The 26,966-nt window shown below is 34.3% G+C and overlaps 2 protein-coding genes across 2 annotated transcripts; one reads left to right on the top strand and one right to left on the bottom strand.

Annotated features, from left to right (window-relative positions):
- Positions 1–1,338: 1,338 nt before the first annotated feature.
- On the bottom strand, positions 1,339–16,777 carry LOC100266608 (uncharacterized). The gene is made up of 8 exons (XM_002283119.5): positions 16,482–16,777; positions 8,565–8,658; positions 8,437–8,487; positions 8,145–8,318; positions 7,571–7,750; positions 4,574–4,693; positions 2,937–3,070; positions 1,339–1,849 (listed from the first exon to the last, which is right to left on the bottom strand). Exons 1-8 carry the CDS (start codon positions 16,643–16,645, stop codon positions 1,774–1,776), a joined length of 993 nt encoding a protein of 330 aa, XP_002283155.1. The 5' UTR covers positions 16,646–16,777; the 3' UTR covers positions 1,339–1,773.
- A 6,803-nt stretch (positions 16,778–23,580) lies between these two features.
- LOC100251086 (leucine-rich repeat extensin-like protein 6) lies at positions 23,581–25,087 on the top strand. The gene has a single exon (XM_002279156.4). The coding sequence runs from the start codon at positions 23,680–23,682 to the stop codon at positions 24,862–24,864; it is 1,185 nt and encodes a 394-aa protein (XP_002279192.1). The 5' UTR covers positions 23,581–23,679; the 3' UTR covers positions 24,865–25,087.
- The last annotated feature ends 1,879 nt before the right edge of the window (positions 25,088–26,966 follow it).

The raw sequence follows: 26,966 nt of genomic DNA, 5'->3' as shown, positions 1-26,966 counted from the left end.
CTTTCAAAATTCAACCCTTCAACATATAGCAAAACCAAGATAAACTACCATTAATTCCATGGAAAATTAGAATAAATAATTTCAATTAATTTTGAAAAATAAAAACTAGGATTTCATACTGTTTTAAATTTAAAATTTTAAAATTAATCTTAACAATAGAACACATTTCACTCTCATATCTATAAATCCAAAGATACCATATGTGAAAACAAGGGTTATTTAAAAAAAATTACCATTTTTTATTAACTAAGCATTATTAGAAATCCTAATTATCATTCAATTACCAATTTTTTTTAACTATTTACATAATCATTATAAAATGTTTATAATGGATATTTTAAAATTGTTAAAGTACGATTTTTTTTTTTCAAATTATTAATTTTCCAATTAAAGTAAAAAGAAACATAATAATTAATTAAATAAATATTTTTAACATATAAAAATACATAAATAAATTTAATACTTAACTAACATTCAAACAGTAATAAAAAAAATTAACATTTAAATGACATTCAAATTTAAGCCAAATTAAGATCTATTATAAAAATAGACACTACTTAATCCAACATGCCCCAAAAAAGCAAAACCATAGAGTAGCATTTAAACTGACATTTTAAATGGTATTGCCACAGATAGTTCTAGAAGCCGGCATGTTAAAACTTAGAGTCCATTTCGCAGTGATTTTGGAAAAGTGTTTTTAAACTAAAAATGAAAAAAAATCATGTGGCAAAATTTAATAAACACTTTCAAAAATCTAAAAAATTACTAGTAGTGTTTTTTCTAAGAACACTTGATGGGTAATTCTCCTAAAAATGCTTTCAAACAAAACACTTCCACTAACACTTCGAGTAAAAGCACGTTCAAATGCACTCTTAAGACCCTTCACCAGGATGTTTTCTTCTCTAGCCCTCAGTTCTCAAAGGCGTAAGGCGCAGACCAAGTGAGGCACAACCTAAGGTAAATGAAGAAAATATATAATCCAAACAACAAAAGTAACAAATATTCTACACAAAGGACACTCCAAACAGAATCTCATAACAATCAGAGCATATCTGTTGGAGGTATCAGTTCACAAGTCAAGCAAATGAAACTCCTCTCTGCCCATTAATTCACATGGTTTGGGTTTGGTTTCAAATTTCTTTCTGCCTAAAGTAACGAAGGTGTGTAATCATTCCAAGGTGTCTTGACATATATTGACAAGAGTGTGCTCTCTACATAGAGATGTCTTACTTTGGTATTTGGCAAGTAATTAAAACTCTACAGGCATTCAAAACAAGGAACCAAGGCAGACACCATAGCATAGATGTGGATAGGGAAAACCCTGCGTTGAGCAATCTCTACATAAAATACAAATCCATTTGAACCATTACCAAACAAATCAAAGATGTACTATAGCAAACAAGTTCCAAGAGACTACAACAATGGTATCAGCTGCACAACTCAGTGCACCTAGTTCAAGGGCCAAAACTCTCAAATATACCAAGTCCAAGGGCCAAAACTGCCTTACCACCAAAATATAGGAAGAGCATGATGCTGAAATCATTAAGCATACAACGGTAAAACTGTGCAAAAGTTATCCAATCAATAACCTTGCAAAACCCTCAAAAGAAGCTCAAAAAAGGTTGCCACATGCACAGAATGACTCAGAAAATTAACTTCTTGCAGATGTTTACCATGTCCAAGCAGGAAATTTTGGAGCAGATCAATGCAGAATACAGGCACCTGGTACTCTGTTTTTTCTTCTCTGATGCAATCCACCCCAACATAGAAAGACTAGGGATTGGGCAGCTTTTGTTTGAATATACGTGGAAGCAGTTCATGGACACCAATGTCCAGAACTTCTGGATCCCTGAAAAGCCATAGATATTGAGATTCCATTATTTCAAGAGAAATAAAATATCAAACAAGGAGTGCATCAATGTCACATGATCAGGCATGGAGCATTATGAAGGCTACATAATTTGAATATAGCATAGAACCATTTGCATGTTAAAGTTTGTTGAACGCACTGAACCCATTTCCTGGAAAGCAGCTTCCCAAAACTTTAAAGATATGAAATAGAAACACTTTCCTTCATGAATGAGTTAATGAGTGTGAAGTCAACAAATTATAGACCTTCTGGGGGTACAAATGCTTTATAGTGGATGATCTATATGTGACAAGTTGACTATCTGTTAATAGGGGTTTAGGGAGTACGAGGAGAGGCAAGCTTCTTTGGAAAATAAGTTGCCTCACCTTGATTTGGATTGTGCAGCAAGAAAGAAATGATAGGTTTTTTTAGGACAAGTAGAGGACTTTAGAAATTCTCTGGGACTTAACTCATTTTGATTCCTCTTTTTGGGCATCACATTCCTTTGCTTTTAAAAGCATTTCTTTCAATGTCACTCAGCTTGATTGGAACTTGGTGTCTAGAGCAAGGCGAGGAGCCTTGATTAGGTCTCTATTGGATGAAGATGAGATGAATCCTATAGGGTATAAGATGCTTTATTTGTACATTCCCATGTAGTAGTATTCCAATGTGGAGGTCTCCTTGGTATAGTGGAGGAGTTCAATCATATACTTTTTGATCAGTTTTTGTATTTTTGGGGAGGATTCCTCATCCTTCCTATGTACTTACTATCATATTTAGTACATATTTTGTTTCTGATTAAAAGAAAAAAAAAACACCTATCAGCGTTCGCCTAGATAAAGATGGAAGAACAAGACCTTTGGTGGATTCATCAATCCAGATTACCTAATCAAATCACTGGCATTGTCTGGAAATCTAAATTAGTTTCTCAAAATGTAATCATGATCAAGAATGTAACCAATCCAACAATTTACATTTGTGTATTGATACAATTTAGCCACCATCCAGGTCATTTGAGTTTAACCATTCATGGAACACAATCATAATGCACAGAGAGAGAGAAAGCGAGACAGGAAGATAGACAGACCTGCACAACAATTGCCCCTTTTCTGTAGAACTAGGAACAAACCATAGCTTTTGCAAGGAAGGTGATTCAAATTGAACAAAGAAACCATCACTTTGCCCATGCTTCCACTTCCGTGATCCTTGACCTTTCCAGACCTGCCAGGTGCAGACAGAGTATGTGATCAGAGGAGCGTTACTGAAACTAAACCTTCCAGTTTTAGATTGGTAATATCATAAAAACATCACTTCTTAGATCTGTGATTACTCTTCTTGATCAATCACTCCTTTTTAAAAAGGTCCCAGAAGTATAACTTTTAAGGAATATAGACTTACTTAGAGCAGAAAAAATCTGAGACAGAACACCCAAAAAATAAAAATAAAAATAAAAACAATGAAAATGACGCATCCTGAAATAAATGGGGCTTAGAGGTTGAAAGCTTTCTCTTGGTGAATTTTTTTATCTTGATCCTTCAAAAATTTTAACTTAAATGGGTTGCTGGTGGGCCCTAATTGAATTTGGTAAGGGGAGGATTTCCCAAACTGACTATCAATAAAGCAGATCCATTTAAGCAATCAACCCAACCCAGTTCTAAATCATTTTATTGTTGGCTCCACTGATTTCATGAAAATCATGGATTTGCTAAAAACCAGTCTGCACAGAAATAGAGGAACTAAGAAGGCAACACATGATGCAAAATAAATTTGTATATTAGATTTTGATAAATAAGTAAAATAAATAAGCATTAAGCCAACAAATTCCGCTATTGAAAATTTAAGATTTGAAAATATAGAAGGAAACATAAGATGCAAAAGAGAGTTGTACATTAGAATTTAAAAAGCAATTAAGTAAGCATTACCCCAACAGTTCCACATGAAAACTTTTATCTTCCAAATAGTATTTGTTAAATTCAATGTTCATCTGGAGGCCAGCATTCACCATTCTCTAAACCCAACTGAGACAGCATCAACCCAAAACTTGACTTCTCTGATTTTCATTTCTTTTAATATGAAAATTAGCTGTGGTTTTTTCAAAACATTTATAAGGAATACATCAGATCATAATGTCTTCCAGCCAGTGGCCACTAACACTAAGAAAACGAAAAAAGTGTATTTGAGGTCCTACATAAAAAAATGCAGAGCATAAACACTTAGAGCTGGCAATTACCAACCCCAACTCCACAAGCATTCCCAAAATAATTTCAAGTTAGAGCAAATCCAACCCAATCAATGTTACTTAATCAACAAGTAACTAATTTGTAACCATTCTAATATAGAAGTACTATTATTTTATCATTAGCTTATAATATTTTATTATTTTTAAATATAATTTTTTTTTAAAAAGGTTTTGGAATTTTTCCTAGGTAGGCCGGTTGATCCAAGTTGGTGTTTTTAAAAGTGAAAATGATTGGATCAGGCTTGAGTTGGCATTTTCCAATCTGAAATGAAATTGACCCACCAGCCTGCACACAATTTTTACTGAGACACTTTGCACATTACAAAAGTATTGGTAAGAATCCAGACTGAAGTTGACAAGTGTCTATGACGGCAAGTGTCCTGTTGCTGATCATCAATAGGGAGAGTTATCCAGCATGTCTTGGGAAGAACCTAAATTTTTTTCTTCTAAGGAGATTCATCATAAATGAGGATGTCAAAAGTTACCTGTGGGTAAGATATGATACTTTTGGGTGCCACCAAGCAAGCCGCTTTGGAGAAAGATTCTTCAGCATAATCCCTAAGAAATGTAAAACAACTTTTGTGTGTATGGGGTGATTCAAATGCCTGGAATCATGAACAATATAAAACATGAGCATTAACCATAAAACTGTGATTAACTGGCCAAAATATTTATATAAATAAAATCCCACATGTCGCACTCTCATGAATTGCAACTTTGGTTTTTTTAGAAAATCATGACAGAAAATAAACCAATCACTTAATAGCAGAAAATAGTCACACCTTAATTATAACTATAGTACTTAAAATAAACCTAATTTTTTTTTTTTTATAGGTACTTAAAATAAACCTAAATTGCATTCAATTTTCATTGTTTCCAATATCTAGGATCTTTAATTAAACCCTTACTAATAGTAATCATGAGGGAGGGAACCAACTTTGGGAAACTCAATTGCAGGAAAAATCTTGCCAACATTCTTCTATCCACACAACCCTAGCATAGTGAAAAATATTCATTAAAAGAAAAGAGAGAGAGAGAAAGAGAGAGAGAGAGAGAGAGAGAGAGAGAGAGAGAGAGAGTGAGAGAAGACAAAAGGGAAATTTGAAGAATTATTGCCTTTAGTAATGAATGTGGAACTTTTTTATTTTATATAAAATTCATCTGGAACTTTATCCACAGGATTTATGAGATTTGGCTGTATGGTTTCATGAACTAAGTACTTCAAGTAATTTGTTTGTTTTGAAGTTGTAGTGGTTGTTAGATCTTAACAAACCAATATTTATCCAATTCATAACTCCATTACTAAAAAGTTTGAAAAAGAAAAAATTAAAATGCCATGTCGAGCCATGTCAAGACAAACTTTTTTACATTTCCTTCTTTTTATTCTCCATTCAATAAAACAATTTTAACAAGAGTTTAGGAACAATTGGGTTTCTTAATTAAAGACGCCTTGAGGTGGCCAAACTGTTAAGAAGAAACAGATTTGTATTATTTTATTTGTTTTATTTATTTTTTGATTGGTAAAGAAAAGTTGTATAAGAAGTAAAGAGGGGACACCAAAAAACAATGCCCTTAAAGTATACAGGAAGTATACAAAAGAAGCCAAAATGCTTAAACCAAAGGAGGTGGGATAGAAACAAAAAACATCATCTGCCCTTACTTAGAACCTAACCAATCAATGAAGCTTACAAGCGAAAAATAGCTCAAATCTACAGACACTCTAACCCAAGACCACAGGTTACATGCAAAAGAATTTTTCAATCTTTGGAGCGAAAGCTCCTTATTGCCAAATGCTAACAAATTCTTTTCCTTCCAAACTGTCCAAAATATACATAGGAGGGCCACTTGCCAAGTCTTTTTATGAGCTTTACCCACAAATGACCCATGCCACCCAAGAAGAGTTTCTTTAACTAAATAAGAAAGAATCCAAGACACGCCAAAGAGAGAGAAAAGAAGATTTCAAAGAACCCAAGTCTTTGCACAGTAAAGCAGAAGGTGATCAACCATCTCTACTTTAGAGAGGCAAAGAAAACACCTATTTTCCAAGAAGTGTCTCCTCCTTTTAAGTTGGTCCAAAGTTAAAACTTTCCACTAAGAAGCCTCCCAAGCAAAAAAAGTCACCTTAGGAGGTGTGCTCAATCTCCAAATACTACCACTAGGGAACAAAGGAGAATCTCCGGGCTTCAAGATATAATAAAAAGATTTGACCGAAAAGGTCTCACACCTGGAAACTATCCAAATCACTCTATCTTCCACATCCCTGTGCACCCTAAAAGCTTGGATCTTTTGCAAAAAACGCTCTCCACCAACTATAACTCCCAATCATTAAACGCCCTTGAGAAAAGAGGGGTCCATCCACCCCCATCACCATTAGGGTTCCATACATCCACCATCCAAGCTTCCTTGGACAAAGAAATGGTAAACAAGGAAGGGAAGGACTCACAAAGTGGCTCATCTCCATACCACTTGTCCATTCAGAATCTCATTTTCTGCCCATTACCCACTTAGTAGGCCGACCTACCACTCAAATAATTTCACTCCTTCCTAATAGCTTTCCACAATCCCACACCATATCTCTCACTCACCTTGTGGGAGCACCACCCTCCATCTTTTTCGCCATACTTTTGACTGATGACTTTGCTTCCAAAGGACCTCTCTTTCATTGGCATATCGCTAATTCCACTTGCTTAAGAGAGCTATATTCATCAGAGATAGATTTCTCACACCCAAGCCACCTTTCCTTTTCTCCAAGAAAACCATGTTCCACCTAACAAGATGCGGTTTCTGCACAAGAGCTCCACCACCCCATAGAAAATCCCTCTGAATCTTCTCCAATCTCAACCTCACTTGTCTTGGCATGCAAAAAAAGGACATGAAATAGATAGGCGTGCTAGACAATGTGCTTCGAATTAGGGCGAGTCTTCCTCCTTTTGAGATATACTATCTCTTCCACATTGCTAGCCTTTTTCAAAATCTCTTTTCAACACCATCTCATACTGTCACTGATTTGAAGGGGGCACCCAAAGAAAGACCCAAATAGCGGGAAGGGAGACCACCCACTTTACACCCCAACTTCAAGGCCAAGTCTTCTATACTATGCACCCCACCCACCAAAATTAACTCACTTTTCTCCAAATTGATTCTCAAACCTAAGCAAGCCTCAAACCACATAAGAAGCCAGCTTAGATAAGTCATCTGGTTTTGAGACGCCTCACAAAACACCAAAGTATATTTTATTTGTTTTATTGTTTTATGTATTTATTATGGTGGGCTTCCAGTGCATTGTACAGCTTATTCTCTTATGTAAATTGTTACAAATTAGATGCTCCACATAATCTAACACTTCACTGGAATCCCATTTATGCAGCTAACTTGACAAGAAGGGTGGGATCATAAAACCAAAGAAACTGCAGAGGTGAACATGTTCAAAATCAATGAGCAGAATGATGTCCAAAAACAAGTAAAGTTGGAAACATTATTACCTTATCAATATTGACAACCGGGGCATATTTATCTGTCTGTGTCTTTTCCTTGTCAAGAAGGAAGTAGACTCTAGCATCCACTTTAGATGTTTCATGCCATGATTTTATGGCAGTCTCTATTGTCTCAACAGTGAAAGAAAACATGCTTTTCCAATGCTCTGCATCTCCATACTTCTCAGACTGCAAAGAAAAAGATCAATTTTCCACATTAGGAATGTCAAAGACAATCCTACTCTAGATGATCCACCTAGGAATCTACAATATCTCTGAGAATGTTATAAGAAAATACTCACCAGCATCATACAGTTCATGAGATCAATATACAAGGGAAGATGGTAAAACATAATATCTGCGAGAGAATCAAAGCAATTGGAGACAAAAATAAAATAGACCACCCTGAGCAAGCATATTTTACTACCACATACACATTAGACAGAATTTTTGTGCGACTGGGAAAACTCCGGACAGGATAAATGGGATCTGCAAAGATTACTTCACATATATTTACAAACTGAACCAGAAGTACAACTAGATAGAAAGAAATCATGACACTTAGCAGGAGAACTACACTCACCAGTTCGGATTTCAATGTTTCCAAATGCTTTGCCATATCAACATTGGATCTCTTGTTCTCCACTTCCTGAACTCGCTTTTTATCTCTTGCCAACTGAGTAAGCTTCTTGATCTTTCTTGATACCTCTGAACTTTGTGGATTGTGCTCCAAAGCTATCCGGAAGGCTACTAAAGACTGCAGTATATAAAAAGAAGAAACATCAGAAGCAGAAAACCAAAGGCATGGGCTCATCTCCAGAGGTGTGGAGGCGTGGGGGGTTGCTGTGTGGAAATGGAAGAAACTTTACACATACATCATCATATCGTTCCATGGCCTCTAATACACATCCTTTCCTGAAATATCCCTGGACGTCCATCAAAAAGGCATCATTCAAGGATCAGCTTAATAACATCAAGTACCGAAGAAGAAAGGGTTGTGTACCTTTTCCCAGTTAGGGTTCAATGTGATTGTTGTCTCAGCATCAGCAAGTGCTTTGGTGAGTTTGACCAAATGTAGAAATGCTGCAGCACGGTTGCTGGCCAGTAATAGAAAATTAATGGAGAAGATGCATTAATTACTATGCACACATGCATAACATAGAAATACATGGAGATGCAAAATTAATTCCAAAAACATATAAACAGATGAACTAATATAAAAAGATTGATAGAGAACAGATGGCCACATACAGGTTCTTGACATGACACCCACTCCTATCATACTACTATTTGCCATTAAAAAAACGATAGGAAAGAAAAAATGAAAGAAAAAAAAAAAGAACTGATGTTAGACAATTGAGCATTTAAAAAGCAGGGTGAACCATGGGTGGAAGGCTAAGTATAGAAGAGGATGGAGCTCAAATCAATTGGCAGGGCCAACAGAGAGGGGCATGAGGGTCCTTTTGGGCAGTAGTAGGCTTTTGGCTACTCTTACTGATTTTTTTTTAGCAAATGGGGCACGCTGGACATAGGAAGGTAATCGAGTTCCTTCAAGAATGTTGTGAGGCAGGGTCTTTTCAAAGAAGTCTTGATGTCGCCTTCTTTGTTTTGATCCCATAAAAAATGGGGTAGAGGACATTAAGGATTTTGTTGAAATTTGGCATTCAAAGTTAGGGTTCTTAATTTAGGAAAGTTGTTTTAGGAATAAAAAAGGAGAGATCATTTAGGATGATTCAGTTTCCTAATTTTAGGAGAGAATCAAGTCAGATTGATATCTTCTTATTCAGTCATTTGTGTATATATATGTGTATGGTGTGTACCTAAAATATCAAGAAAGGAATTCAGAAATTCTTCATGGTATCAGAGCCAGTTTTCTGAAACCCTAATCCCTTCTGGCCACCTCTTATTCAGGCCATCATTCATTCCGGCCAAATCTCTCTGACCATCTCTCAATCCGACCATCTCTCTCTGGCCGTCTTTCATTCCGGTCATCAGTCCCTGTTCTCAGAGCCAAGGGAGAAAACGCTTTCCGATCGGTCGAATCGTCGTCAGAAAACATTCACTGTCGGCGAACTTTTCCGACGACGGTTTTTTTCTACACCGCAAGGACCGCCTGGAGGAGATCTCCAATTTTTCCCAAAGCACCGGAGCCAGAAAACCATCCACGCGCCATCCACGCGCGTTTTTCTGGCCAGCGACTGCATCTCACGCGCCAGCGCGTGAGGGAGCGTGAGCCACTTTCCGGTGACGCGCTTCCTCCTCCAAGCTCGCCTGACGCCGACCAGCCACCCTTCTTACCTGTTTCTGCCATCCGAGCCCTGCACGTGCCTCTTTTGGGGTTCTTTTGCCTCCACGGGCCCTCCGATCAGTTTTTCTGGCGTCCTCCGGCTATTTTTTCTCAACTCCAATCCCTGCACGTGCCTTGGGAAGTGTTCTTCTACCTTTCCGGTCCATGACAAAATACGGAATGGCATCATCACAAGTATCCAACGTCACGTCACCAGAATCAAGGGGCAGATCTGAAATTCCAAACCTTGGTGGTAGTGATTCCTCTCCTATTCTTATCACAGGACACAAATTAAATGGCCATAACTATTTACAGTGGTCACAATCTGTGTTGCTGTTCATTTGCGGTAAAGGAAAGGATGAGTACCTCACTGGAGAAGCAGCTATGCCAGAAACTACAGAACCGGGTTTCAGGAAGTGGAAGATTGAAAACAGCATGATCATGTCATGGCTTATCAATTCCATGAACAATGACATAGGTGAAAATTTTTTGCTGTTTAGGACTGCAAAGGACATCTGGGATGCAGCCAAAGAAACTTACTCAAGTTCTGAAAATACTTCAGAACTTTTTCAGGTTGAATCAGCCTTACATGACTTCCGCCAAGGAGAGCAGTCAGTTACTCAGTATTACAACACACTCACAAGGTATTGGCAGCAACTTGATTTATTCGAGACTCACTCATGGAAATGTTCGGATGATGCAGCAACATACAGGAAAATTGTGGAACAAAAGAGGCTATTCAAGTTTTTCCTAGGACTAAACAGGGAATTGGATGATGTTAGAGGCCGAATCATGGGCATTAAACCCCTTCCAAGTCTCAGGGAGGCTTTTTCAGAGGTTAGGCGTGAAGAAAGTAGAAAGAAAGTGATGATGGGATCCAAAGAGCAACTTGCCCCAACATTGGATGCCTCTGCCCTTGCTACTCGGTCATTTAATAGTAGTGGTGGAGATCGTCAGAAACGGGATAGGCCTTGGTGTGATTATTGTAAGAAACCAGGCCATTATAAGGAGGCTTGCTGGAAGCTTCATGGCAAACCGGCTGATTGGAAACCAAAGCCACGGTCTGATAGAGATGGCAGAGCACATGTGGCTGCCAACTCTGAGAGCACATCTGTTCCCGAGCTGAGTCCATTCAACAAAGAGCAGATGGAGATGCTACAGAAACTATTAAGCCAAGTTGGCAGTGGCAGTACTACCGGGATAGCCCTCACTGCTAATCGAGGAGGAATGAAGCCGTGGATAGTGGACACAGGTGCTTCTGATCACATGACAGGAGATGCTGCCATTCTTCAAAATTACAAGCCAAGTAATGGTCATTCATCCGTCCATATTGCTGATGGTTCAAAGTCAAAAATTGCCGGGACAGGTTCTATAAAACTTACTAAAGACTTATATCTTGACTCTGTCCTCCATGTTCCAAACTTGGATTGTAATCTTTTGTCTATTAGCAAATTGGCCCGTGATTTCCAATGTGTTACTAAATTCTATCCAAACTCGTGTGTTTTTCAGGACTTGAAATCGGGGAAGATGATTGGCAGTGCTGAACTGTGTTTCGGGCTCTACCTCCTCTCATGTGGCCAATTCTCAAACCAAGTCTCTCAAGCAAGTTGCGTACAGTCTCATAGTATGTTAGAGTCTTTCAATTCTGTGTCAAATTCTAAGGTCAATAAAGATAGTGAGATTATAATGTTACACTATCGCCTTGGTCATCCTAGCTTTGTTTACCTTGCAAAATTGTTTCCCAAATTATTTATAAATAAACATCCAGCATCTTATCACTGTGAAATTTGTCAGTTTGCAAAGCATACTCGAACAGTATATTCTCAAATCCCATACAAACCTTCGACTGTTTTCTCTCTAGTACATAGTGATGTGTGGGGTCCCTCTCGGATAAAAAATATTTCTGGCACTCGATGGTTTGTGACATTCGTTGATGATCATACACGGGTAACATGGGTTTTCCTTATGAAAGAAAAGTCAGAGGTCGGGCACATTTTTCAAACCTTCAATCTTATGGTTCAAAATCAATTCAATTCCAAAATTCAAGTCCTCAAGTCAGATAATGCAAAGGAATACTTTACTAGTAGTCTCAGTACTTATCTTCAAAATCACGACATTATCCACATAAGTTCTTGCGTTGACACCCCACAACAAAATGGGGTGGCTGAACGCAAGAATAGACATCTCTTGGAAGTTGCCCGGTGCCTTATGTTTTCCTCTAATGTTCCAAACTATTTCTGGGGGGAAGCTATTCTCACAGCTACCTATTTGATCAACCGTATGCCATCCAGGGTGCTTACCTTTCAATCCCCACGTCAACTTTTCTTAAAACAATTTCCTCACACCCGTGCAGCCTCTTCTGATTTACCACTCAAAGTATTTGGTTGCACGGCATTCGTTCATGTGTATCCTCAAAATCGTAGCAAATTTGCTCCTCGAGCCAATAAGTGCATTTTCCTAGGGTATTCTCCAACCCAAAAAGGGTACAAATGCTATTCTCCAACCAACAAAAGATTTTACACCACCATGGACGTCTCTTTCTTTGAACATGTCTTCTTCTATCCCAAATCTCACGTTCAGGGGGAGAGCATGAATGAACATCAAGTTTGGGAGTCTCTCCTTGAGAGTGTACCTTCCTTTCACTCAGAGTCACCAAATCCTTCCCAATTTGCGCCCACTGAGTTGTCCACACCCATGCCGTCATCAGTCCAGCCAGCCCAGCACACAAATGTTCCTTCTCCCGTGATCATCCAGTCTCACATGCCTATTCAACCTATAGCCCCACAACTTGCTAATGAGAACTTACAAGTTTACATCAGGAGGAGGAAAAGACAGGAATTAGAGCACGGATCACAGTCAACATGTGGCCAATATATTGACTCCAATTCAAGTCTTCCTGAAGAGAACATAGGTGAGGATAGGGCTGGAGAGGTGTTAATTCCCAGCATTGATGATTCTAGTCTGCCGATTGCATTGAGGAAGGGTGTTAGGAGATGTACAGATCATCCAATTGGGAATTATGTTACGTATGAAGGGCTATCACCATCTTACAGAGCATTTGCTATTTCTCTTGATGATACTCAGGTTCCCAACACAATACAAGAGGCACTCAAAATTTCAGAATGGAAGAAGGCAGTACAAGATGAGATTGATGCACTTGAGAAGAATGGGATGTGGACTATCACAGATTTGCCGGTTGGAAAGAGGCCCGTGGGGTGCAAGTGGATTTTCACCATAAAATACAAAGCAGATGGATCAATCGAGAGATTCAAGGCTCGTTTGGTAGCTAGAGGGTTTACACAATCCTATGGGATAAACTATCAGGAAACTTTTGCTCCTGTTGCAAAACTGAACACTATCAGGATTCTTCTCTCATTGGCTGTCAATCAAGATTGGTGCTTGCAACAACTGGACATAAAAAATGCGTTTTTAAATGGTGACCTAGAAGAGGAAGTCTACATGGAAATACCACCTGGTTTTGAAGAAAGTATGGCAAAGAATCAGGTTTGCAAACTCCAAAAATCCTTGTACGGCCTTAAACAATCTCCCCGAGCCTGGTTTGATAGATTCACAAAAGCAGTCCTGAAGCTGGGTTACAAACAAGGTCAGGCTGATCATACTCTATTTGTCAAGAAGTCTCATGCCTGGAAAATGGCCATATTGATAGTCTATGTCGATGATATTATTCTATCTGGGAATGATATGGAGGAATTACAGAAGTTGAAGAAGTATTTGTCAGAAGAGTTTGAAGTTAAAGACCTTGGAAATTTGAAATATTTCCTTGGTATGGAAGTGGCTAGATCAAGGAAGGGAATTGTAGTCTCTCAAAGAAAATACATACTCGATCTTCTTAAGGAGACCAGTATGCTTGGATGCAAACCAATTGATACTCCTATGGATAGTCAGAAGAAACTTGGTATCGAGAAAGAAAGTACACCGATAGACAGGGGGAGATATCAGCGGCTTGTCGGGCGCTTGATTTATCTCTCACACACTCGGCCAGATATTGGCTTTGCAGTGAGTGCTGTAAGTCAATTCATGCACAACCCCACTGAGGAACACATGGAAGCAGTCTATAGGATTTTTAGATATTTAAAAATGACACCAGGGAAAGGTCTATTCTTCAGAAAGGCAGAGAACCGTGACATTGAAGTATACTCAGATGCGGATTGGGCAGGAAACATCATTGACAGGCGGTCCACTTCTGGATATTGTTCTTTTGTCTGGGGAAATCTTGTTACCTGGAGGAGTAAGAAGCAATCAGTTGTAGCCAGAAGTAGTGCAGAAGTTGAGTACAGAGCTCTTGCACAGGGAATCTGTGAAGGGATTTGGATAAAAAGGGTTCTTAGTGAACTCGGACAAACGAGTTCATCTCCAATTCTGATGATGTGTGATAATCAGGCAGCTATAAGCATAGCAAAGAACCCCGTGCATCATGACAGGACCAAGCATGCTGAGATTGACAGACACTTCATCACAGAGAAGGTGACTAGTGAGACGGTTAAATTGAACTATGTTCCTACCAAGCACCAAACCGCAGACATCCTCACCAAAGCTTTACCTAGGCCTAACTTCGAAGACTTAACTTGCAAGCTGGGATTATATGATATATATTCTCCAGCTTGAGGGGGAGTGTTGAAATTTGGCATTCAAAGTTAGGGTTCTTAATTTAGGAAAGTTGTTTTAGGAATAAAAAAGGAGAGATCATTTAGGATGATTCAGTTTCCTAATTTTAGGAGAGAATCAAGCCAGATTGATATCTTCTTATTCAGTCATTTGTGTATATATATGTGTATGGTGTGTACCTAAAATATCAAGAAAAGAATTCAGAAATTCTTCAGATTTCAAACCCATTAGTTTGGCAGGGGATCTCTACAAACTTCAGGTAAAAAAACTGGCAAATAAATTGAGAAAAAGGTCATGTGCAAAGTACTATCATATTCTTGGAATGCATTAGTGGAAGGGTGGACAAATTTTTTATGCGGCTTTAATTGCTAACGAGGTTCTCAATTCTGAACAAAAGAGTTAGGGCAGGGGTCCACTTGCAAGATGGATATAGAAAAGATCTAGAATTATTTCAATTGGGATTTTCTCTTGTTAACATGACAAGATGACACAACATGACAACATGTGCGTAGGTATAGGATTCTCGTCTGATACTCCTATTTGCTTCAGATATGGCTGATTAACTTTAATTAATTTACTTCTTTTTTTTTTTTACTTCCAACTTTTTAGCAGATGATAATACTTAACAAAGAAAATTTTTGCTGAAACATGAACTTTTATAAAAATGTATAGAGATAAGAAAAAAATTATTGGGATAAAAGAGAAAAGAAGGGAAACATTTTATCACGAATATATTTACTTTTGATTGATTTCCATTTTTTCCCTTTGTTTATCATGTTGTATCAAAGTGGTAAGAGAGATATGGCTAAAAGAGAACATTTAGTGTTATTTGCGTATGAAAGAAGAGGAATCAACTAACCATATACTCATTCATTATGGATATAAACAGAGAATGAACATTTTGTTTTCAATTTTTGGTATTCTCAAGGTGCTTCCTGAATCAATTATAGATAAATTACATAGTTGGGACCGAAATATTGTTACTAAGTGAAAATATTGTAACTAAGTGTAAGAGGAAAGTATGGCATACAACTCCACTTTGCTTAATTTGAGGTATTTGGAAGGAATGCAATGGAAGAAGTTTTATGGTTTGTGCCAATCCAATTACAGCTGAAAAATGTTTTCTACATTCATAGTTTAAGAGGATCGATGGTTCAGTAAATGATGGCAGACAATCCCTTCTATATCTTAATGATGTTTTGGATTGTTCTTACATCCTGTGTACATGGGGGGTTGCACCCCTTTTTCACTATCCCGTTACTTATAAAAGATATCTAATTCCTTTCTCTCTTTCGAGTCAATGCTTATTTTTCTTGTTAGGTGACTCTATTGAAGTCATTAAAATCCTATGTGGTACAAACTTTTCCACCAAGATCATGTCCCAATATATTGAATCAAAGGAGGAAAAGAAGCCATCAAATGCAGCTCCAAGGGGTTTGGCCCTTGGAGTTTAACAACTGGGGATCCAGCAATCCTCCAGGAAAACTAATGTTCACATGATAAGTGAATTGGGCAAAATGGCCGCACCCAGTAGCAAATATCACCTTACGGGAAAAACCCTGCACTGAGGTAGGCCCGTCGTTTGTTTTCTTCAAGCAGTTGGTGCAATACTTTCAAGCTAATTCATAATGCAGCAATGCAAAGCAATTGAAAAACCCAATGTAACATAATAACCCTCTTGACATAAATGTATACAAGTGAATTCAGTTATTTATGCAAATCGACCCCCAAGAGGACTGAACAATCAACACGACGTAAAACTCATCACCCCAAAAGGCCCTAACCATATGAAGAATTCTCTAGAAGAACATCAAGTTGGAAGCACACAGAGATCAAATTTTCACCAGAAACATAATTTGTATCAACAAAGTGCTTGTGGTCACGACCGATGACGAAAATATTAAAAATGTAACAAAAAACGCAAGAGGGTAAGGTGCAAACTGAAACAAATGGGAACAACGCCATTTGAAAATTTGGAAGTGGGTGTCGGAAGTAAGAACATGGTACCTGTAAAGAGTGGGATTAGAAGGATCTTGCTTGATGGCCTGGGTGTAGAGTGCAGCTGCTTTCAGGTAGTTTCCTGCTTTGAAGAATTCATTTCCCTTGTCTTTCAGTGACACTTGCTCTGATTCTGATGCTGCTCTTCCCTTTCCATCTGCTTCTTCCATCATTCTGTACCCCCCTCTTCGTTCTTCTTTCTTCTGGTTTATAACCTAGTTTTGTTGCAGTGGACTGGGTGTAATGTTGAGCGCGGCTTTGGTTAGATATCGGTGGGCGGCGGCCCATCCCAAACCTGACCCAAAATGCCAAGTGTGTAGAAACAGTACGTTCATGGCCCATTGGCCTAATATTATGGTAGTAGAGAAAATATTTTCAAATTTATCTTAGTTTTTTCTGATTGCGAAAAAAAAGTTTGGATTTAAAGCAAAATCATCAAAGAAAATTATAGATAAACGATTTCTAAAAATTCTGAAAAAAAAAAAAAAAAAAGACAAACATTGTCTTTTGAATATGAGATTTTTATTAAAAATTCTTTAGAAAAATTATAGACTAAAATCCTCTCTTGAAAAAATAATTTTTAAAAATTCTTTAAAAAAAAAAAATCGAAGCAAAAATGATCATGTTTAATATATATATAAGCTAAAATGGTCTCTTTTGAAGAAACAATTTCAAAAAATTAATTTTAAAGAAAAAAAATGCTTTCATGCTACTTGTTTTCTTTTTCATTTTTATAATATTTTAACTAATAATATATTTTAATAATAAAATTATTAAAAATATATGTGTAGTAAAACTAATTGATTTTATGTAATAAATTATAATTATTGTTGATATATTATTTATAATTATAATATTTATAAAATTATAAATTATATTTATCATCTCATATTGATTAAAAAAATATTTTTGTCTCTATCTCAAATTTTATCTTTCAATTAACTTAATTTTATATTCTTTTTTTTTCTACTGTAAATAATAAATATTTTAATTTTAAAATTTTATTTATTATTTTGTTTCTTTCACTTCCAAATTACTTTTTAATATTATTTTTAGCAATAAATTTTAATTAGATCACAATTATTTCAATCAATGTAAAATATTGAGAATAAATAAAATTTTAATTTTAAGGAAATCACTTTTTGAAGAAACGGGTTCTAAATGAAGTAGCATTGCATTATTAGTTAAAAACATAATTCAAAATAAGAAAACATAGAGCATTTATATGATAATATAATTATTATAAATATATGCATTATAAAATTTATTAATTTTATCAACTAAAATAAATATATAAAAATAATTATACTTATTGTAAATATGTTATTTATCAATAATAATATTTATAAAGGTATTAATTATGTTTAACATCTAATATTAAAAAATATGTATTATTTTATATTAAGTTAGATATTATAGATATTTTATAGTCAGAAATTATCTCTTTAATAGACAAATTTAGCTTATAATTTGGAGGCGATTTTAGTCTATAAAGACATATATATATATATATAAATCTTCTTTTTAATAGATGATTTTTATCTAATAATTTTTAAAAATCGCCTCTTCAATAGATGAATTTTGTCTATAACTGTGACATTTCACATTAGATAAAAGGAAAAGTTTCTAACGCTATATAAATATGAACTCCTTTTAACCTTATAAATGCGTTTCAAAACCGTGAGAACCGTCTTGGATCCAAAGCGAACAAAATTTACATAATTGAATGTAAGTCATTACAAATAATATCAGAGTCAATCCTCAATCCCGTATGAGTTTAATTGGCCCCGTATGAGAGTGTTTGTGACATCTCACATCAAATAAAAGGGAAAGTTTTTTGCGCTATACAAATATGGACTCCTCTTAACCTTGTAAACAACTTTTAAAGCAGTGAGAACCCCTTTAGGTCTAGAGTGGACAATATTTATATGGTTGGATGTGAGTCGTTACAATAACTGTCTTGGATTGTTACAATCATGGATGATAATTTTGGAAAATTTTGTCCAAATTTTGTGTATCGACGACTGATGATACAAATAGGAAGACGAAAAATCGATGAGGCAATTTTTCAACTAATTTCGACAATTTTTCGCCAAAAAATCGAATTTTTGCCAATTTATTGATCAGTATTTCTCGGTCCAATCATCACGTTCAAAGCCTTAAAAATATGAAATTGTGCGTGGGGTGTTAGGACCCGAACCTCGCCAAAACACATCCTTACCATGGTCTACCATTGAATTGACTTACTCCCTTATTAAATATTAGACACCAAATAAATACATAGTAAAACTATTACAAAACAAAATGTTAAAAAATAATTTTAATAAACAAATTAATTCTAATTATTTTATTTTAAAATTTTATTTAATTAATCACTAAAAATATAAAACCTATTATTATAATTTTCTTAGTATTTTTTTTATCATTTATATATTAATTAAATATAAAAAATATATAAATATTAAAAAAATTTATACATATATCATCATTTATTTTATATCATTTAATACAATTAAAATTAAATGAATTATAATTTTAAAATAAGATATATTATAATCAAATATCACAATATTATTGTCGAATAACATTTGATGTAAAAAATAAATCTATATCTTTTTATGGACTCATACGATATTATTATCAAATATGATTAATTATATCATATACATATATTATTGTTTTTTTTATAAAATAACTTTAAAATGTATATTATTCTTTATTATATAATTTTTAGAGTTTTTTCTCAATATTTTCATTTTTTTTAATTTTAGGTTTTCATAATTTTTTTATTAATTTTAGGCTACTATTTTTTTTTCCAAAATATTATTTAATATATTCGTAAAATCGAAGTACCAATATATCTGTGATTATCAATAGTTTCATCAATAATTACAATAACTCTCTATGATAGATTTGGAAATATTTTTTCCATTCAAAGAGTTTGAAATAATATATAAAAATAATTTATTTGATCATCGGCTAGCCATGCATCTTCAATCTTCTCCTATAAATTGAGTTTATCTTTGCATTATCTTTGATTTTAGAAAAGTATTAAAAAAAATGTTCTTATATTTGGTTTTATCATAAAAAATACAAAAAAATATTTAATATAATTAAAATTAATTAGAAGTATTTTTAAATTATTTCATCTTTATATGAAAGAGTTAAAATAAATTCGAAGAGTTTGAAGTGACATATAAAAATAATTTATTTATTTATTTTAAATATATTTTTATTTTTCTTCACTCTTGTTTTTTCTTATACTTTTCAATTATATTTAGTTTTCAATTTTTTTATGAAAATATAATAAGAGAAAAAGTAGAAAGTAAAAATAGATTTAAAATCAATAAATCATTTTTTTATATATTATTTAAAACTAATTTCTATTATTTTAACATTTTTTTATCAATATTAACTAATTTAAAAATATATGAACTTTTAACTGATTATAATTATATATATTTGTCTTTTTACAGTAAAATTAAAATATGAAAGCTTAATATTTTTTTTTGGAACCAAACATAGCATTTATTTTATTTTCCTTAAATTTTTCAAAAATCAAATTGTAGACCCCAAATTTGTCCTAAGCAATTTCTATTTATATTTTTAATCAAATATTTCAAGCCCACTTTATTTTTATTTTTATTTTATATCTTTTTTTCTTTTTTTTTTTCTTTTCTTTTTCTCTTTCTTTATTTCTCTTTTTTTTCCCCTTTCTTACTCTCCCTTCATTTATTAATTTTAATTAATATTTATTCTTATTGATTTTAACTCATATTTATTTTTATTAATTTTAAACAATAAATTTATTTGTAAAACACCTATGTTTATTTTTTTATAGATCGCATATAACTATAAAATATTTATTATAAAAAAAGACGAGTAATGGATATGAAATCATAATTCTAAAATATATTCTTACTAATATGGGCATATAAGATAAAAATGATTTGAAATTAAGAATAAATTAATTATTGTGATTTAGTACTTAAAATTATTTTTGATTTTCAGTTGCGATATTAAGTTATTTGACTAAACATGTTTAATTTATTTAATAATTTAAATTAAGTTATTAGGTCATATTAAGTCATTAAATTAATTTATCAATCACCCTCTAAATCAATTTAATGACTTTATATAACAGAATAACTTAAAATCATTAAATAATTAACTATATTTAGTAAAAAAACTTAATATGTAACTTTATGTAACTTAAAGTAAAATATAACTTTAAGTTTTGAGTTAAAATAGTTAACTTATTTTTAATCTCATTTTTTTTTCATTTGCCCATATCTAATTAAAAATATATTTTATGATCATAAATCCAAATTCTCAAATTACATTTTATAACAAATATTTTTTTATTATCTTATATAGTTATGATACCTTAAATTATCATTTAAGATTAGTGAAAGTAGAAATTAGTTAAAATTAATGAGAATAAATATGTCAAGTTGATGATTTAAAAAAATTAAGTTAACCTTACCAAATAACTTTAATACTTAAAAATAAAAATTAAATAATAAGTTTTAAGTTTGACTAAACACCCTCTTAATATTTACTTAAATTATTCAAAAAGTATTAATAAACAAGTAGATGAAACCATAAATTTTATATTGATACTTATTACTTAATAACTTTAAGTTAAATTGTTTGTAAGTTGTTCACTTAAAACTTATTATTATAATTATTATTTTTACTTTAAGTATTAAGATTGTTTGATAAAGTCAAATTTGACATGTTTATTATTGTTAATTTTAATTAATACTTATATTTTCACTAATTTTAAATAATAAATTTATTTTTTAAACATTCATATTTAAATTATTGTAGAAAAATAAGTTAATTAAAAAAATATTTATTTCAAAATATAAATTGTGAATGTAAAGTCATAATTATAAAATATATTTTCACTTAATATAGATAAACCAGATAAAAGAGATTTAAGATTAAAAATAAATTAATTATTTTGATTTAATATCTAAAATTATTTTTTACTTTAAATTATAATATTAAGTTATTTTACCATTTTGTCATATATATTTAATTTATTTAGTGACTTAAAAGTAAGTCATATCAGTAGTTGATTTATCAAACATCATTTAAGTTACATTCTTAATTATCTTAAAATTACTTAAGTTTATTCTCCTCTGAGGCAGAAGGAAAGAGATCGTGGGGAACACAACGAGGGGCCAAGTCAAGTTGAAATAATTATGCTATACTAGAACCCCATATAGGCAAAATGACTGCCATCCATTGACCTAGCATTAGTCGTTCTGTAAACTACTAAAATCCATTCAAAATAATTACTCAAAAATATGGAGGATGGGTGGCGTTTCGATGAAGGAATGTATGATTGACTGGCATATTTCTCCCATTCCAACCACTCTAGACATAACAGGACAACTAATAGAACAAACACATACCAATCTCAAGATATAGCCATGCACACCAACAAACAACATACCATGCTAAATACAGACCCTCCTAGTATTTTTCTCTCTACATTCGAAACCAAGCTCTATACCTACCCAAGCATGTCTTCTAATTCGTTGCAGACCCATCATTGAAATTGAGTTTCTGTTCATATTCTGTTGTTCATAAATAGGATAAATTATCTTCAGTAGTTGGTATCTGTAATTCATACTTGTACAAATCTATCATTCTAGAACTGATGTTGATGGTTCATCTGCGGGAAAAAAAAAGGAGTACATCGATTCATGGAAGGGTCCACTCCTAGTTTTTGTTAATGCGTAAGTTATAACTCTTCTAATAAATTGTAAATAACTCGATTAGAACAATGATGGTGCTAGTATCGGTTTCAACATTCATCCCTTTATGTGATTGTTACTTGTAGGCCTATGAAATGTCTAAAGTTTTCATACTTTCATTGATTATCCACAGGGTCATCACTGTTCTGTGATTCTGTGTAAAGTTATAACATATATTTTTCTTTGATTTCCTGCTGATTCTTTTGATTTCTTTCCCCTTTTCTTTGTTTCCAGCGCTCTTTTTCCTGCCTACCAAACATATGGTATTTGACTTTCATCTCTTCTCTACCAGACAAGTTTCCACTTGCAAGAAGTTTCCACTTGCAAGTGGGGTTTAAATTAAACAAATTTCAGAATTTTAAACAGGCATATGGTTGAATGGACTATGCAAACTAAGCCTTGCCAGCTACTGAACATTTGAACTCACCTGCTTCTTCATTTGACCTTTCCCATTTGATAATATCAGAATACTTGAAAGTTTTCTGGAGAAAAATATACCCACAACCTATACATGTGGAGGAGTTCAAAGGAGAACAGACCTCTTGTGGGATGAAGGCCATGTGGGTGATGTACTTCAATGGAGATTTCTGGTTCAAAAAAACAACTGCACAAAATTCAAATTAATCAAATCAAATGTGTCAGCCATTATTACTTGACATACTTGAACAAACCATTATTTACTTTGTCAATGCATGCGAATAATATACAAAAAGGAAGAAGACATGAGAGGCATGTACGATCTCTGGACTCTGATAGGCTGATGTATAGGGGTGCTGCTCTTTCAAAGCTTCCAACAACCACCACTCTTTCATTATCCAAATGGTGGGCCTTGTGGATGTCCAATCCCATTCTAACAAAGATGGCCACTCGCAAGAGCTCTCTCATCACCACTGGTCTCACACTTTTTTCTATCAAACGCTTGGATGCCAAAGTCCTCCTGACTTGGTCTCATAATTCCTTGAGACAAACGGGTCACTGTATCACTGTGCCTTCCTCCTTGCCTTCAAAATCAGCCAATCTCCGTAAAATAATGGCCTATAATAATCTAAAACCAAAAATGCTGAGAACCGTGTTTTTGGTGAGATAAGAAAACCAATATGCCCTTCCAGGTTCCAACTCTCTAAAAAGTAATACAGAGAAGTCCCTACCATGCCAGTGCGTTGCCATGACGTAATTACGTTCTTGGATGTGTGAACCCAAAAAATGTGAACAATTTTTCAATACTTCTTTTAAAAAAATTGAATTAAAAATGAAAGTGAGATTCAGTCAAGGCTATATAAATGTTTTTTTATTTACGCAAAATATTATGCGAAAAGTCACTCTTTCTCATTGGAGTAGTCACTAGCCGCGTGTATAAATAGAGAGAGAGAGGTGTTATAGGCTTTTTGTAGCCAAATACCAAACGCCCTAAGAAGCAAACTCCAGGTCAGTGTGGCATGTCCTCTAAAATGAAGAACCCATATATGAGTTCAGCCCTCTGGATCATTTTCTCACTCTTCCTCTCCTTCTCTGCACCCTCTCACCAAGATTCTTATTCTCCTCCACCTCTCCCAAACCCTAGAATCCTAAATGCTTACACAGCTCTCCAAGCATGGAAACATGTGATACTCTCTGACCCCAAGAACTTTACCTCAAACTGGTGTGGCTTTGACGTCTGCAACTACAAGGGGGTCTATTGTGCTCCAGCCCCGGATGACCCTCATATCACTACGGTCGCCGGAATTGACTTGAACCATGCAGACATCGCGGGCTCTTTGCCAGAAGAGCTTGGTCTCCTCACCGACCTCGCTCTCTTTCACATCAACTCCAATCGCTTCTGTGGAACCTTGCCCGATAGTTTTCGCCATCTTCGTCTTCTTTACGAGCTCGATATTAGCAACAACCGATTCAAAGGCCAGTTTCCTTCTGTGGTTCTCTGTCTTCCTTCACTCAAATTTCTTGACATTCGGTACAATGAATTCGAGGGTGACATCCCAACGGGCCTTTTCGACTTGAAACTCGATGCTATATTCGTTAACAACAACAAGTTTAAGTCATCTCTGCCGGGAAATATCGGAAACTCCCCTGTTTCTGTTATTGTGTTTGCGAATAACAACCTTAATGGTTGCCTTCCATCGAGTTTGTCGAAAATGGCGAAAACACTCAATGAACTCATAATCACGAATGCGGGTTTAAAAGGTTGTTTATCACCAGAGATTGGGTTGTTGAAAAATGTTACAGTTTTTGATGTAAGCTCAAACGAGTTGGTAGGGCCGTTGCCGGAGACTATAGGGGAGATGAAGAGCTTGGAGCAGCTGAACGTAGCCCATAACAAACTATCCGGGGAGATTCCGGAGACCATATGCTCTTTACCTAACTTGGAGAATTTCACCTACTCCTACAATTACTTCTGCGGTGAACCACCGACATGCCTCAAGTTGCCGGCAAATGATGATCAGAAAAACTGTATACCGGATAGGCCGATGCAGAGGTCACCGGAGGAATGCGCAGCTTTCCTTGCACAACCTGTTGACTGCGGTGCCTTTGGCTGCTTACCCAGAAGTCCGCCGCCGTCGCCTCCTCCACCCTCACCCCCACTCCCACCTCCGTCATCACCTTTGTCTTATTACCACCATCCATGATCTTTTTTTTTTTAAAATTATTTGAAGAAGAAAATGAAAATATGTAGGAAAACATGGGCTCTCTAATCTTCTTCTTTTTCCTTTCATTTTCAGAAGTCCATGGTTGAAACCCCACTTGCATTGTATATGTGTTACATGTACGAACTTTTGGCTTTTCCTTCTTTTTTTTTTTTTGGATTGAAGTGGGGTATATTGAATAATAATGTCGTGAATTTTCAGTAAAGACTTCCCAAAAAAGACGTCCATTGAGGTGTCCATATCCGCACCATGTCTTCTGTGGCATAATATAGAAAAACAAAGGTAAGAGCGTAGCACTTCCTTCTTATAAAGATTCTCTTGTCCAATATCTGATACAAGTCCGTGATCTATCGTGTTAAATACTCTCCTTTTGGTAATGTTTGTTTAGGGAAGATGCGTCGGTACGTGGATTTTTCTCCCTTCTCAAAGGATTGAAGGGAGTCCAAATAACTCATTTTTTATGGGAATGGCAATGTGGTTGGCTTTTTCGGGTACTCAGCCAGCTCCTAATAGAAAGATGAGTTTGAGAATTTTTTTAAAAATCATGATGTGTTTGGGTATTGTCTTGTCCAAGACTCGTCTATTCTCATTATTTATAAAATATATTTATTTTAATATAATTAAAATTTTTTTTATAAAAAGTTAAACAGACTAGGAATGAGAATTCTCTTGAATTAACGGGACGGGGTTGGGATGGGAGCAACCTGTCCCGAACTCACCCCGTTGCCATTCCTATCAATGGATTAGTTCAATCCAAAAATTGAAGATACAAATTAAAAAAATTAAATTTAAATTATTTGTGGAATTTTTTATTTTATATAAGTAAAAAATTTTAATAATAATAATGACAAATTAATTTAATTATATACATGTAAACTATGTGCGGAACAAAACTTGAACCTAACTTGAATTTCAAAAAAAAAATATCTTCTCAGAACAACCCCTAACCCATTTAACATTCTCCTAACCTTGCCCTTTTAGTGGTGGGGTAGGATAGGGTGCAGGAGGGCGGGATGAGGTAGGACATGGTGGGTATTCAAAAATATTTGTCCGTTATCATCCCTAAATATGTTGTAAGTAATTGTGCTTTGAAAGAACACAATTCTAATGGCAACGTTGGCGAAGAATATGGACTTTACTTATGTTCCCCAAGGACTTGAATAACCCTGATTATAACCTCTTATATTTATATATCAACCTTAAATATGTTGAAGATCAAGTTATTTTGTAAGGTAAATCAACTCTTAACCTAAGGGGAAAATTGAAGATTTTTTCAATGGATTAATACGTGATGCACAAATGAGGAAGATGATTTAGCATATTCAATGCGCTAATATGTATAAGTTATGAAGGGATGGTAATGAACCATGTTTAGGATGGGTCACCATCGTCCCAAACCCGCCTCATTAATTATTTAAACTCATTCCATCTAAAAAATAAATAAATTAACAAGATAGGCTAAATAGGAGTAAAAATTTCTCATACTCCATATTCTAGATTGTTTTATTTCTCTATTTTTTAAATATTTTTCAGTTTTAAAAATTTTAGTTATGTTAAAAATATAATTTATAAATAAATAAATATTATAATTTTATAATTTATTTTTAATGAGAAACCCTTTTTTAAAATTTTAGATGTGTTAAAGAAGGGAAAATGAAAAGAAATAAATCAAGGAAAATATTTTTATTTAATTATATAAATAAACATGATGGGAAGGGATAATATAATACCTCAATCCTAATTTGGGGTGGTCAATATGTTGAATTAATAATGTAATAAATTTATAACACCATTTATTATAACAAAATTCGTGTAATTTCAAGGTTCACTTACTAATTTCCTAATATACAACTAAATCTATATAATCTATGTAGAATTTGATATTATCCGCTGATTTACAAATTAAATTTTTAAAAAATCTACTATTGTAATTGTTTCTGGGTGCATATTAAATTTTATTTGTTAGATTTGTATAACATTTTGTTGAGATGAAAGTCATTATTATACGTCGTATTATGAATTTCGTTTCGTTAAATGTTAGAATCACGTGACACACAATGTAGTATTATATTTTTGAAGCATAA

The sequence above is a fragment of the Vitis vinifera genome, chromosome 5, assembly GCF_030704535.1.
Source record: "Vitis vinifera cultivar Pinot Noir 40024 chromosome 5, ASM3070453v1".
Classification (NCBI taxonomy): Eukaryota; Viridiplantae; Streptophyta; class Magnoliopsida; order Vitales; family Vitaceae; genus Vitis; species Vitis vinifera.
This window is presented reverse-complemented; position numbering and strand designations above follow the sequence as displayed.